General features: G+C 39.0%; 1 protein-coding gene across 4 annotated transcripts in view; it reads left to right on the top strand.

Annotated features, from left to right (window-relative positions):
* The window catches only part of arhgef3 (Rho guanine nucleotide exchange factor (GEF) 3), a 33,058-nt gene that overhangs the window by 6,895 nt on the left and 12,518 nt on the right, over positions 1–13,645 (top strand). The window contains exons 2-3 of one of the 4 annotated variants that reach the window (XM_076884168.1): positions 1,781–1,847; positions 6,187–6,249. In XM_076884168.1, coding sequence (XP_076740283.1) covers positions 1,781–1,847; positions 6,187–6,249 — 130 coding nt within the window. Of the gene's footprint in view, positions 1–1,780; positions 1,848–3,346; positions 3,813–6,186; positions 6,250–12,681; positions 13,474–13,645 lie in introns of those variants that run through there. The other 3 variants (XM_076884170.1, XM_076884169.1, XM_004548795.4) reach the window with 3 other exon arrangements.

The raw sequence follows: 13,645 nt of genomic DNA, 5'->3' as shown, positions 1-13,645 counted from the left end.
GGATTATATGAGACACCCCGATGAAGTTATTTTTCAATAATAAAGTGGACCTGTTATGCTTTTCTTTAGTTTTTCTTTAGGAGTTTCACAGTGATGGATGTTCATACATACATACATGGCCAAAGTTTCTCATAGTGAGGTCAGCATAACCGAAGTAATTTTTGCGTTTACAAAGTTAGTTTACAGCAGCTTATTTCAGATAAAAGCCTTTTAAGAATGATTATTGTACTGATCTGAGAGTCATACAAAGCTGCTCTTGTTTTATCAAACCAGTCTGTATTTTTTAGTGTGAAACAAGAACTTCTGGAGCAACTTTGTTTGGATGTAACTTCATTTATTGTCATAGTTGTTTATCAGAGAGCCACACAGGCCTTACATAAGCCTCGTTCTTAAGGTAGAACTGACTAAAAGTGAGTTCTACCTTAAGTAAGAAACATCCAATCAGAGAACTCCTCAGCAGTTACCGTGCCACTGACAGCAGAGGGAAGGTAGATACTGAAGTCACAGACACAGTTAGGAGCTTCCTGGGGTGAGAGGCCAGGAAACAGAGCAGGACTGCTGTCACTCTCTGTGTCACACAGACAGAAGAGGGAGAGGCTCTAATGATGTAACATGTTTGTCTCTGGCTGTCTGTGTCCTCTCTGTCTGCTCGTTCTTCTGCAGCTTCACCAGCGTTCATAAGCCTTTTGTTCAGATTAGAAATGATGAATGTGCTATTAACAGTAAATAAAAGTGGATGGCTCTGGGAGATGCTGAAGTTGGCCTTTGCTACAATTTCTGTTACTTTGTTGAATCTCTAATTTTTGCACAGTCAGTTGCAGGACTTGCAGAAGCTCAGGTTGGAGGGAAGCTGTCAGGTTATAAGGACAGGAAACACACTTGCAGTTTCACACCAGTTATTTCCACATACCTTATGCCAATATACACCATATTTCACTTTGTCAGTTTAGCGAAGCTGCTTTATAGTTTAGTCTACAAACTAAATGTGACACAAAGAGTTTGTGTGGGTTATATTTGTTACTGTTGCTGAAAGTCTGACTACTTAAACAAATAATCTGCTTACCTTAAAAGTTTGATATCCATAATAAAAACAAATGAAGTACAAATATCCTGTATTTTCTTTAAAAGCAGTGATGTCCGGCCTCATACACATAAATGGAAGCCAAGCTTTGTTAACTCTGATGGAGGCTAAGCCATGCCAGAGCGCCTTCATTCCTTTATCTGTTCAAAATTCATAAGATTTAACGGTCAGTAAAGAATTTAACCGAACTTACACAAAATTATCACCTAAAAGATCTTCACACAAATTTTGCACTGGGTAAAAGGTCGTGGGTGTAGTGACTTTGAGAAACCACCTGGTGGAGCTCTGCCCACTTCATATTTTACACACCTTTGAAGGCTTGCCTCCTTTACTCTTCGTGACAATCTGCATAGTTAAAAAGCCAAACCTTAAAAAAAATTAACTTAATTTTCATCAAGTATGAAGATTAGTTTTCACTTAATCTTCTGTTGCTAACTGTGCAATGAAATAACTCAGCTTTCAATACTGCTCACTTTTTAATTTCTGTATTTTTTAAAAAGTTTTTAAATCCTAGTTAAGTTATTAAAATAAATAAATAAATAAATAAATAAAACAGTAATTGAAAAGCAAATTGAAAATCTTTTTTTCTTCTTTTAGTTATTGTTTGAGGTAACAGCATGCTATCATGTTCCTTTCATCCTTTATTGCTTCTCTCCTCTCCTCATCGGTCTGTCTTCCTTCCTCATTTTCTTCCTTCAGGTCGAAGCGGCAGAGGAAAACATCCTCCTTCTCTCTCCTCTCTCCTGATGGCTGGACCCTCAGAGGGGTAAGAACAATTCCCACACATGAACTTAGTCATGTTATTCCCTGCGTTACAGTAACTGTGCTGTGACTCCATTATTATATAACACAGGATTTGCCAAAGTCCATAATGAAAAAACAAAACAAATGCAGCAAAAAAACAAAACAAGACAAAAAAAAGCAGCAAGCTGTGTCTCACCTAAGTTATGTGATTTTACCTTTTCTTTATTTGATTTTTATGTTTTGAGGTTTGGAGATAAGGACATTATTTTAAACATCACACAAAAGTCCCGTTTTGAAGCCCCACATTTGCACATTTAGGCTATTTGGTTCAGTTCAGCTTAATTCAGTAATTTGTTATTGTCCCTACTGGGAAACCTGGTAAACAATACACAAGAACCACAATCCTCCAGTAATAATCACTAAATTAATTTAAAAAAACAAACACAAAAACAAGTCACTTTGCCTTGGGAGACACGACCAGCTTCAGATTCATTGTGTGTGTCTGGGTTTAGCTTTGGACATTTCGCCACATTAAGGTTACTGAGGCATCTGACCCAGATGGCTCCTGGAGGCCTCCTAGATAAGAAGTTTCAAGCATGTCCAACTGGTAGGACACCCACGAGCCATGAGCTCGTGGGTGCCTTATTTTGTCTTCCTAGACAAGGTGGAGGAGGTCTGGGCCTCTCTGCCTAGACTGCTGACTCCTGCATGAGGCAGAAAACGGGTGATTACGTTTTTAATGTTAAAGGAGATCTATTATGGTCATTTCCAGCTTTATATTTTTGCTCTCTGGCTCTACTAGAGTGGCTTTGCATGACTCACAGTTCAAGCTGGTCTGTAGAAGTGTTTGTGTGTTAGTGCCAGCAACATGAATGCCAGGACCCAGGGTTTCCCAGCAGAACACAATGCACTGTTATGCGATGATTAATGTGATTCACTTAAAGCCATCAGGGGTTTATTGGTAATATTGTAGCTGAATTCTCATTAAAAATATGTATGTTGTAATAAACACAAGAACTGTGCAGAATGTGTAACCAGTGAAATTAGAGCTGTTTCACCTTTAATAATTAGGCAAAACATTGCTGATCAGCACAGCTGGAAGCGAATTTCTCTCTGTCAGTTCATCAGTTAATAGTTTTAGCCCCACTCTGCTTGATTTTTTTTTTTTGTGATTCACACTTTTTAAGTCGTTTACTCTCAATTATATGCTTTAAGAAAAAAATATCTGTGTTGCAAAATGAAGAATTTCCTTTAACATAATTTGAAAAGGCAAGAAAGAAAGAAAATTCATAATTACTTTTTAATTTTTTTGTGTGAAAATAATGTGTGATAGATGTAAGTGATCAGTCTTTGTAAGTGTTTGTCCTGCTGCTGTCACCGTGCTCCTTCAGCTCCTAATTATAGACGTCTTGTTTCCCCCCCAACATCCGTCATTTCCTGTTTGTCCTGTGGGAACCGAGGGGACAGACAAACACACACACACACACACACACACACACACACACACACACATACATTGTAAAGGGTTCCTGTTCCTGAGGGTCTGTAGATCCACTCAGGAAGGTGGTGAGGCTGAGGAGGCTCAGACTGTGGCTGAGGTGGTGAAGCAGGAGTACGCAGGCGGAGAGAAGCAGCGGGCAAAAGAAGGTCAGAAAAGAGAAGAGGAGGTGCAGAATAAGAGGCTTTTGGATCAAGAACCTGGAGAACTTTAACAGAATTAAAAGAGGTGAAATAAAATGTGACTGTGAAGGAGGTGATTCACAGGAGGTGGGACGAACAAAGGAGAAATTATTTCGAGTGCTGTCCAGCACCAGCATGTAAAGAGGAGAAAAGAAAAGAGGGCGAATGTGACTTTGGGGTTAAAAGAAAGGGACCTGGAGGAAGAGGAGAGGAAGAAAGAGGAGGATAAGGAGCTGCAGAGTTGATTACAAGTGTGTTTGAGGAGCTGATCCTGATGATGGGCTGCTGTTTGTTTGTTTACTATCGGGTGAGTGTGAAGAATCAGAACCGCTTTGATAAAAACCTGCAGTACCGACGTCGTCCTGAAGGGGGACATGTTTCTGGATTTGTTTTTTGTGTGCATGTTTCTATATTTATTAAGTACAAGTTTGAGATATGTTTATTTCACTGGGTTTGTTCCCTTTCTACTTCCAGCACTTTTGGGAAAAACAAAGTGGGGGCTCGCTGTCAGAATGGGTGGAGCTGGACCTGCCCCCCACCTAGTCCAGCTGATAGGAGCTTGTAGTAGACTGTATATAGAAGATGGTGTCAGGTTTTAGGCCTAAAAATTGAAGCCCGTGCAGAAGTGCGTGCATTTCTAATTACCATTCTTTTGAATAACCATCGGGTGGGGCACTGTTGTGGCTGCAAAAAGAATTCTGGTTCTAAACTTCCTTGATCACTAAATGCTTTTTATGATGAGTTTAACATATCTATTTATGTTTCTTATTCGATATGACAAGATGCTCAAGCATGGTGTGCTTTTCTTTGTTATAAACAAGTCAGGTTCACAGTCAGGTCCCCATCACGTGTGGGGGATTTTGTGATTTACAAAGTCAAAGCCCACGTTCACACTGCAGGTCTTAATGTTCAATTCTGATTTTTTTGATCAAATCCGATTTTTTTTGTCTGCTTGTTCACACTACAAATAAAATGTGACAGGAAACGCGCTCTAGTGTGAACCCTCAAAGCGGCCCGCATGCACAAGAGAAGACGTCACACACAACGCGCTCTGTTTAGACACAGACCAAACAATATTGTTTGACTGATGGCTCTTAATATAAAGACTTGTTTTGGACTTTACGTTTCCCAATTTTGCTTTAAGTTGTAAAGTTATTTTGTTATTTAGATATGGCCTAATAATTATCCTTGTTGCTGTTTTAGAGGAGCGGTGCTTCAAAGGATAGTTGCAGATTTCTGTCACAATCTGCAGATTATACAGTACAAATAAAATGTTCACGTTTCTCCAACGTTGTCTTCCCAACAGTTTCACTAATATCTACACTGGATGACCAGGAAGCGTTCGCGATGTCTTCTCGGGCGCTTCTCCGGCGCTGTTTGGGGTCTGTCTTGTGTCAGTGACGTAAAAGATGGATTTAATGCGACATGACCGTTCAAACAGCAGTCACTTTCTAAAACATCAGATATGTGTTGGATTCAGTACCACATACGAAAGTGACCCAGATCAGATCTGTGCTGTTCACACTGTCGTACCATGATCGGATATGGGTCGTTTAGGGTCAAAAAAGTCGGATTTTATGCGCTTTCGCCTGCAGTGTGACGTAGCCTAAGAGGTCAAAAGTGCTTATCTCGAGATGTTACTGGACCTTACAAGCCATTGGTAGACCACGTCCATCTTTGTAGGCCTCTTTCATGACACACATTAAGGCTTCCTGTCCCACTTTTTAAGGAGTCTAACTCCATCTGGAATCATTTTTCCATCACCTGGAAAATCTATGGATTTACTGGACATGCTCTCCTTTCTCCAACAGAAGCAGGAACTCCCAATCAGGATCCACAGAGATTTGAGTTAAGATTGTGTCCATTGTTTAATAGAAAAAGCATCTATTCCATTTAAATCTCATTCAGACTAAACTACTCTCAAAGGAAAGGAAACAAGGGACTTCTTGTTATATTGTTCACCTCTTAACACCACTTAAACTGCTTAGCTTTGAAATTAGAGCACAGTTCCCTCCTCTTGTCTGGTGACCCCCCCATGACTGAGCCTTAACCTGTACAAATGCGGAAAAAAGATATAACACAATATTTTGTTAAGGGTTGAAATGTTTTTGCATGTTATTTTCATTCATTATAATCTGGGTAAATTAAACTCAGAGTTTATCTGATGGGTAACAACTTACTGAAATGTTGATATCTGAGCGGACTTGAGCAGAGAAATTTCTTATTATTATTATTCTTGCTCATTTGCTGTAAGTTTTTCCTCTCAGGATACTTACAGGTTACTATTCGACTCTGTGTTGAGTTAGAGGTTAGCCAGAGAAGTTCTTCAGACACTATTTAATGATGAAAAATGCTAAAATCTCCTCTCCAGATTGATCGAAATAAGACAAAAACAATTTGAACAATTAAACTGAACAGATTTTTTTTTCCTGCTTGCTTTTTTTGTATTAAAATATTTTAATTTATAGTAATTTATTGAAAAATAAGTCACAAATGATTGCAAGCTGCAACCAGAACAGTGAGCTAAAAAGTTGCGGTTGGGATCCATCACAAAAACTCGACTTTCACATTTCTGAATGTAATCTGATTTAATAAAAATATAAACAAATTTGAAGCGTACTTCTTAAAATCAACACCTGCTCTCTCTCGCTGATGTTTTTTATTCTGTTTGTGTTTTGCAGAAGAAGAGGAAACAGGCCAACAGAGATGCCGACTCCCTCAGTCTCTGCAGTCTGGAAATCAATGTGAGTTCAGCTCCTCTTCAAGCGTGTGTCAAACTCTACTCTTGTTTAAATAATAATGATGTGTTTGTGAAAAGCTCTGCCTTCCTCATTGTGTGGGCAGCGTTTTCACACATTTAAAATATGACCTAAAAAACCTAAAAAAAAAAACCTTAAGCTAACAAAATGATGATGTCCTACCACTCAGGAAGTGTTCGGCTGTATTTGTCTCCATTATCCTCTTATGCAGAACACAAAGGAGGCGGTACATGTGACCTTCTAATCAGGAAGCTGTTGCATGGCCTGTACATGAGAGACCTAACTTTCGTCATTTGATTTAAAATGCCAAATGATTTCAGTTTCTAACTTCAGGACAGAAAACTTAACACAAGGCATTTTAATGGTTTTATCCACAGAATCAGATAAAAAAAATGTCCATATTTTCCTACAATTGTCAGATTTTTCTCTGATGTTAAACTGATTTCTTTGCTTTTATGCCGTCATGCACTTGTGCACAATCAAAAACGGAGACATTGTTCTTCCTTAAGGGTTGAACCTTAATTAAAACAAGACTATCTGTAGTGAAACTGTGACAAGTGTGACACAGACCAGAAACTGGGAATGTTTGCATTCAAAGTATAAGCTGTGCCTTTTGAAATATGTTGACTGCAGAGATGACCTTTTTTGAGTTTCACTGCCACTTGGCCTGGAGTTGCTCGTGTTTGTAGAAAAACATCAGCATCTTCCATGAAAACTATATACCAGCAGCAATCTGCTAGCAACTGAAGTATTCACAAGAAAGTTTTTGATGCAGTACCATCTTTGTAGCTGATTTCAGTGGCTGCCAGAAACCACTAGCCACCGGTTGGTGAGTAGTTTTTGGCAGTCACTGAAATCAGCCGCAGTCTCTGAGACAAAGAGTACCTCATACATTTAATCTCACATTCTACCAGAGTAGCTTGGCTTGTTTACGGTTTGAAAATAATCCTCATTTATCTTATTTGGGCTCAATTCATTAACTGTCTGCAACAGTGACAGTTTAGCTCCTCCTCTTTACACTAACTTTCTTCTTATTGGTCACTCCTTGCAAACTGATTACTTAATTAAAATAGAACGTTTAATGCCTCTGTAAAATTATAGGAGTTCTATGACATGCATCCCTATATAAGAGAATAAAAGAATACAGCTGGAAATCTGTATCTGTAAATATTATACCACAAAACCTTCAGTATACACTGTGGGAAAGTAATTATATCTATAAAAAAGTAATATTGAATTAAGTTTCTTAAAAGTATTTGACCAAATCACAACAGCAGTCACCTCAAGGCCCTTAAGATTGTAAGTTAGAGACCCAACAATTATATAGAGAAAACTCAAACAATCAAATGACCACCGTTGAGCACGCACTTGGCGACAGTGGGAAGGAAAAACTCCCTTTTAATAGGACGAAACCTCAGGCTTTCTGCCACAACGAGTTAGAGATGATATGGTGATACAGTGTTTATTCCAGAGATCACAGAAAAACAGAAATTAAAAGTATTTTCCTGCTTTTAACAGATATTTTTCTCATCAGAAATTTGATTGCACGTATAAACTCTGAAAAGAAAAATGTTCCTCTTAGAGCATCCCCTCTGTCCAATTCAGGTTTGCTGGGGGGCTGATAGGTAACCTAAAAACTAAATTCATTTAGAGAGGAGAAGACAAATTAACGGCCCCCGGCCCTTATGTTGGGCCCCTCCTCCTGTATTTTTAGCCTTCTGCCAGGAGCCTGTTCCTTCCTGGGCGTTTCCTCCTCTGCTCGGTCTAACACAGGATGTCCAGCCTGTTCAGCACACTCCAGCGGCTCCAGGGGGACAAACAGACCCAAACACACCATCAGTCTTACTTTGTTCAAACCGGCGCTGGCAGATACTGAAGCTGGAATGAATTACACTCTATTGTTTCTGTGCTGTCGCTCAGTGAATCACACACACTTGTATTGTTTTCTTACTCAAACTCCAGGACCCAGAGACCACTTTATCTGATTTAAAAGACACGTGTAAGGACCACCGGGAAACGTGCTTTACATCAATAATTTAACCCTCCTGAGCAACTGTCTGTTTTCAGAGTGGAGATCAGTAAAGATTCATTCACTGGGAATTATTATATTTTATCAGTTCATCTGTTTAGGAAACATTTACTGCAGATTAATAACTTTATAACATCTATTTATTTTAGGACAGTTTTCAAATATTTTTACCTGAATTGATTGGCACAGCCCACATACTCACAAATGCATTTAAAACTTTTAAGATTTAATAAAATGTGACTACTTCTGACTACATAATTACAAAATAAAATAAAAACAATATGCAGACCTTTTTTTTAATACAAAAGGTAAGTGCTGTGAAAAATTCACAAAAAGTAAAAAAAAATTTTTTAAAAACCCCAAACAGGATTAAAAGCACTGAAGTGTAATCGATGTAAACAGACATTAAAGTAAAGATTTATTCCTTTATTAATAATTAATGTGGCACTATATTTTGATTAACAATAATAATATTAATAATAATAATAATGATAAATAAAAATTTAACCATGACTAATCAGATTTTCCCTCTCAGAGACATTGAATATCTTTGTTCAAACCTAAAACATTCAACTGGAATTATTTGCTATAGCCATTAATTTTATTTTATTTGTGAAAAATGCTGCTCTAGATGTAAATTAGTTGTTAAAGGGGTGATGCTGTCATTTATAATTATAATACATTTACTGTGGAAGTTTCTGTTTGGCATTGGATGTTTGTTTGTTTTTACTTGTTAATTAAAACAGGCATTCACTATTGAGCAGTTACTGATGTGGTTTAGTAACCGTGGATTAAAGATGTGAGTAGCATTCTCTTCCACCAGTGGGCAGTACAATTACCTTCTCTAATTAAATGGGTTGCCAACTGCCAGTAAAACAGAAGAAGACAAAGAAAACAAATACATAATAGTCATGCTGTGAGACGACGCAGTGCGTAATAGCAATAGATAAATGTTTGAAAAGAAAAAGTAGGGTCCTGGAGAACATTCTGACCCAGATGAAGGCCCTAGCATGAGTAGTGCTAGTAGTGCATGGGTAGTGGTCAGAAGCAAGCAACAAAGGTATACTAGGGACAAACTGAGCCAAACTCCACTATGCCATGTGCACAGGGGAAAATTATCAATTTGCTTTTTGTGACATTTTTGTTTGGTGGTGTGCCGTGTGATTTTTCTAATGTGAAATATGTGCCGTGGCTCCAAAAGGTTGGGAAACACTGGTTTAGATATACGTGCTTCACCACTTAAATTCTTGTACAGCCACTTTTCAGGTAATAGGTTTCAGGAACTGGACAATGGAAAAATCTGTGGAAATCTGGGGTTTTTTTAACATTATATTTCCTACTTTAAATCACTACATTGTAAGGTTTGTGATAAACAGAACCAGGACTGTTAAAATTCCCCAGTCTGTCACTTATCTTGGAGGCTTGAGGGTTAAATCTGATGGGGTTCTACTGCAGAAACAGGAAAGAAAGTTGCACAAGATTGTAATGTTTCCTTGTCCAAATGTGCACGTTGATTGAAATATGCACATATGTGGAGTACCATTTACTGTATTCTTCATGTTTTTTTATTAGTTTTAGGAGATGTTAATAATTGATCGATGTTTTCAAATCTTTACCATTCAAAAAGAGTGTTCCCATCTGTAAATGCTTCACCACATCCCTGTAAGGTTTAAAGACGCAATCGCTGTGTCACAGTACAGATCGAACGAGGCTGATTTGAGTTCCTCCCTAGGCGTCTACGAACGAAGCCTCCCAATAACAGACAATAGAGCTTAGTCACAGGGAGCAGCTTCTGTTAGCAGACTGTGAGGTGTTGGAGGCCAACGCTGATGCTCTGACTCTGATACCGGTCATAGCTTTTAAAGGAAACAATGAAAACACTTCTGTGAATGATGCAATCTTTTTCTGATGTCTTGTTGCTTTCAGCTGAGACGGGACGTCTGTGTTTATTTAAAGCTACTTTTCTTGGAACTTCGATGTACCGTGGTCCGTGATTATAACAAGGGTCCTAATGTACCCAAATCAGATCAGCCAAGCTGATGTATAAACATATATAGCTCATTAACATGCTTTAGTAAACGATGGATGTCCCAGCTCTTTGTTAAGCACTGGAAAAGCTTGATGAAGATCCTCTCTGTAACATCAAGTGAAGCAGTACAATTAAAAGAAACTTTTTCATAAAAGTGAGAGTGGAGTAGAGGAGGAGATGGACCGATGTGTTGACCCCAGTGCAGTGTCTTCATCTGCAGTGATGAAGACACTGCACTGATCTGTTGTAGTGACGAAAGAGCTGATTGTGAAGGTTAAGCTGTTGATTTACTGGATGATTTACTATATTCCTATCCGCATGTATGGTATGGTGATGAGATGTAGGTAGAGACTAAAAGAATAATGTCACAGACACAAGCGTCAGAAAGAATAAGCTTCCTCTGAACAGAGTTCAGCCTTAGAGACAGGAGGAGGTAGCTCTTTGTTTTAGGAGGGGCTCAGAGTAGAGCTGCTACTCCTCCACATTAAAAAGAGCCAGATATGGTGGTTTGAGAATCAGATGGATTCTTTCAGGATAAATCCTCAGTGAGTTGTTTTAGGCATGTCCACACAGGACACTCTGGAGAGATTATGTCTCTGCTCAGTACCCATCTGAAAGAGCTGGAGTAGATGGCTCGGGAGAAGGTCTGGGTGTCTGTGCTTAGACTGGACATGGATACGTGACAGAAGAAAAGATGGATGGATGTCCCTGAAAGTCTTCTCATTACTCATTATGTGGTTTCAATATGGCAAAGCAAATTATATTATTTGTAAAACACAGTAATCTTGTGGTGAATGGATGGACGGGCCTCACCTGTCCCCTCTGTTTGGACTCTGGAACAACTAAAACCTTACTGTGAACCCGTATGACTCATTAAACCGACTGGATAGAAACTAGTGGAAGGCTGGATCTGACCGTGACTTATGATGAAAAACAAGGAAAAAGCAAAAGCGAAATCTCCACATTTAAAAAGGTTGGAAGGACAAATTGATTTGAGTTACTGATTTAAAATAAAATTCAGTAAATAAAAAAAAAAACTTAAAATCTTGCTTTAACAAATAAAAAAAGTGTTTCTTTGTCCCCACAGTGGGGCTGAATAAACACATTGACTCATTGAATTTAAAACCAGGACACAGCTTTGGCTGCAGGCCTCTGTTTATTAATTATACTTCGGACTGGCATTGACTGATGAGGACTTCCCACAACCACTAGCAGTTCCAGTCAGGGATTTCATAATTTACGTTTGTCCAGATTATCGAAATACATAATAATAAACTGAGTAAAGATAATGTGAGTAATAATATACATATTAACCTTATACAATTTACATTATCATTTCTTTCACATTAAAGGTAGATTTACTTTTTCTGGCATAAAACATTTTCAGGGAATGACACATTTTAAATACACACAAGAAAAACAATATACATTTCCTTAAGTGCATTTACAAAATGTCTTATCTGTAGGATTCATATTATCTTTTCATATTTTAAATCTTCTACCAGCTCTTTTGACACAATGTGTCTGTGGCACTGAGACAATTGGTTCAATATCCGAATATCTAGAGTTTAATTTTTTAGGAGGAAATGGGGTATTAGTTTGGGTTTTTCTTTAAATAACTGTGTACAAATGTGGCTTATTAATTTGTTTTAATTTCTAGGCCACAGTAGAGCTCTATGAGATATATATATATATATATATATATATATATATATATATATGGTGGTGGAGAATGACCGAGCTAAGATCCTGTGGGACTTCCAGATACAGACAGACAAAATGGTGGTGGCTAACCAACCGGACATAGTGGTGGTAGACAAACAGAAGAAGACGGCCGTAGTGATCGATGTAGCGGTTCCGAATGACAGCAATATCAGGAAGAAGGAACACGAGAAGCTGGAGAAATACCAAGGGCTCAGAGAAGAGCTCGAGAGGATGTGGAGGGTGAAGGTAACGGTGGTCCCCGTGGTAATCGGAGCACTAGGTGCGGTGACTCCCAAGCTAGGCGAGTGGCTCCAGCAGATCCCGGGAATAACATCGGAGATCTCTGTCCAGAAGAGCGCAGTCCTGGGAACAGCTAAGATACTGCGCAGGACCCTCAAGCTCCCAGGCCTCTGGTAGAGGACCCGAGCTTGAAGGATAAACCGCCCGCAGGGGCGTGCTGGGTGTTTTTTTTTTTTTTTTATATATATATATATATACTGGAAAGGGACAGGCAGAGAAATGAAAAAGTACAGAATAAAGAAAGGAAGGAAGTTTTAAGTGACTGGGTGAGAGCGCCACTGAATAAGTGAGCCAGTGACAGAGAGAGAGAGAGAGAGCATTAGCTGCTGAGAGAGTGCGAAGGCGGACGAGTGAACAGCTACCGCTGAGAGGATTACACGATTCAGAGCTCTACACGGTCTAAACTGCAGACTAAACTTTTCCTGTATGATTTTCTGGGAACAGAACTAAATCCAGCCTCTTTTTGAACTCTTTTGTTTGGGGTCTGATGGTTCGGCTCTCAACCTCAAGCCCTCCCGGAGCGGTGTGTTTAAAAGCTCTGGTCAAAGCCAACTTGTCTTTATGAACACTGCCAGCACCGAGTCTGACTGGATATTTTGCCTCTGGCAGTACTCTTGTGGCACCAGGCCTTTTTAGAGCTGTTACGTCAACTCTTTGAAGCTACATTACAGCTATTAAGCTTTTAGTTGAACGGCTACCATTACCAGGGGTTTTAAGGGGACTATCCTCTTTCTGTACCTGTGCCAACACCAGAATTGTGCTTGGAACTCCACTGATAGCACTTTCTTTCTGGTTTACCAGCTTGTATCAGTCATCGCTTCAGTGCTAGAACAGCGAGCTGAATTGTTCCTGGACTTTGTGTCTATACTAGAAAACAGTACCAAACTCTCTTTAGTGTCACTCTGGACCCTCTGCTGTTTTCAGTCTCTCTCTGGACATTAGACTTTCATACTCCCTTCCTCTCTGCGTTTTCTACCAGTCTGAAAATATTTATGGACGCTCTCTTGGTACTGGGAATAGTTCAGATTGTGTGCTTGGCTTTGGGGTGAGCAGTATGGTGGCGGGGCAGGGACCCTTCAGCCTGCTGGTACAGCGGTTTAACTCTGGATGCTCAGTGGCAAACAGCAGCATGGGAAAAGAGGTTAAGGTAAGATGAAACATTTACTCTTCTGTTCAGCCTGGTTGGATTCAGTTGTGTTAATTTTGTGAGATAAATTGGATTCTTTTGTTTGTGTGTGTTTTCATCAGTCAAATGTATTCATTTTTTCTTGATTTGGTAGCATTTAACATTTGTAATTTTCACAAATGAAAAAAATCTT

The sequence above is a fragment of the Maylandia zebra genome, linkage group LG5, assembly GCF_041146795.1.
Source record: "Maylandia zebra isolate NMK-2024a linkage group LG5, Mzebra_GT3a, whole genome shotgun sequence".
Classification (NCBI taxonomy): Eukaryota; Metazoa; Chordata; class Actinopteri; order Cichliformes; family Cichlidae; genus Maylandia; species Maylandia zebra.
This window is presented reverse-complemented; position numbering and strand designations above follow the sequence as displayed.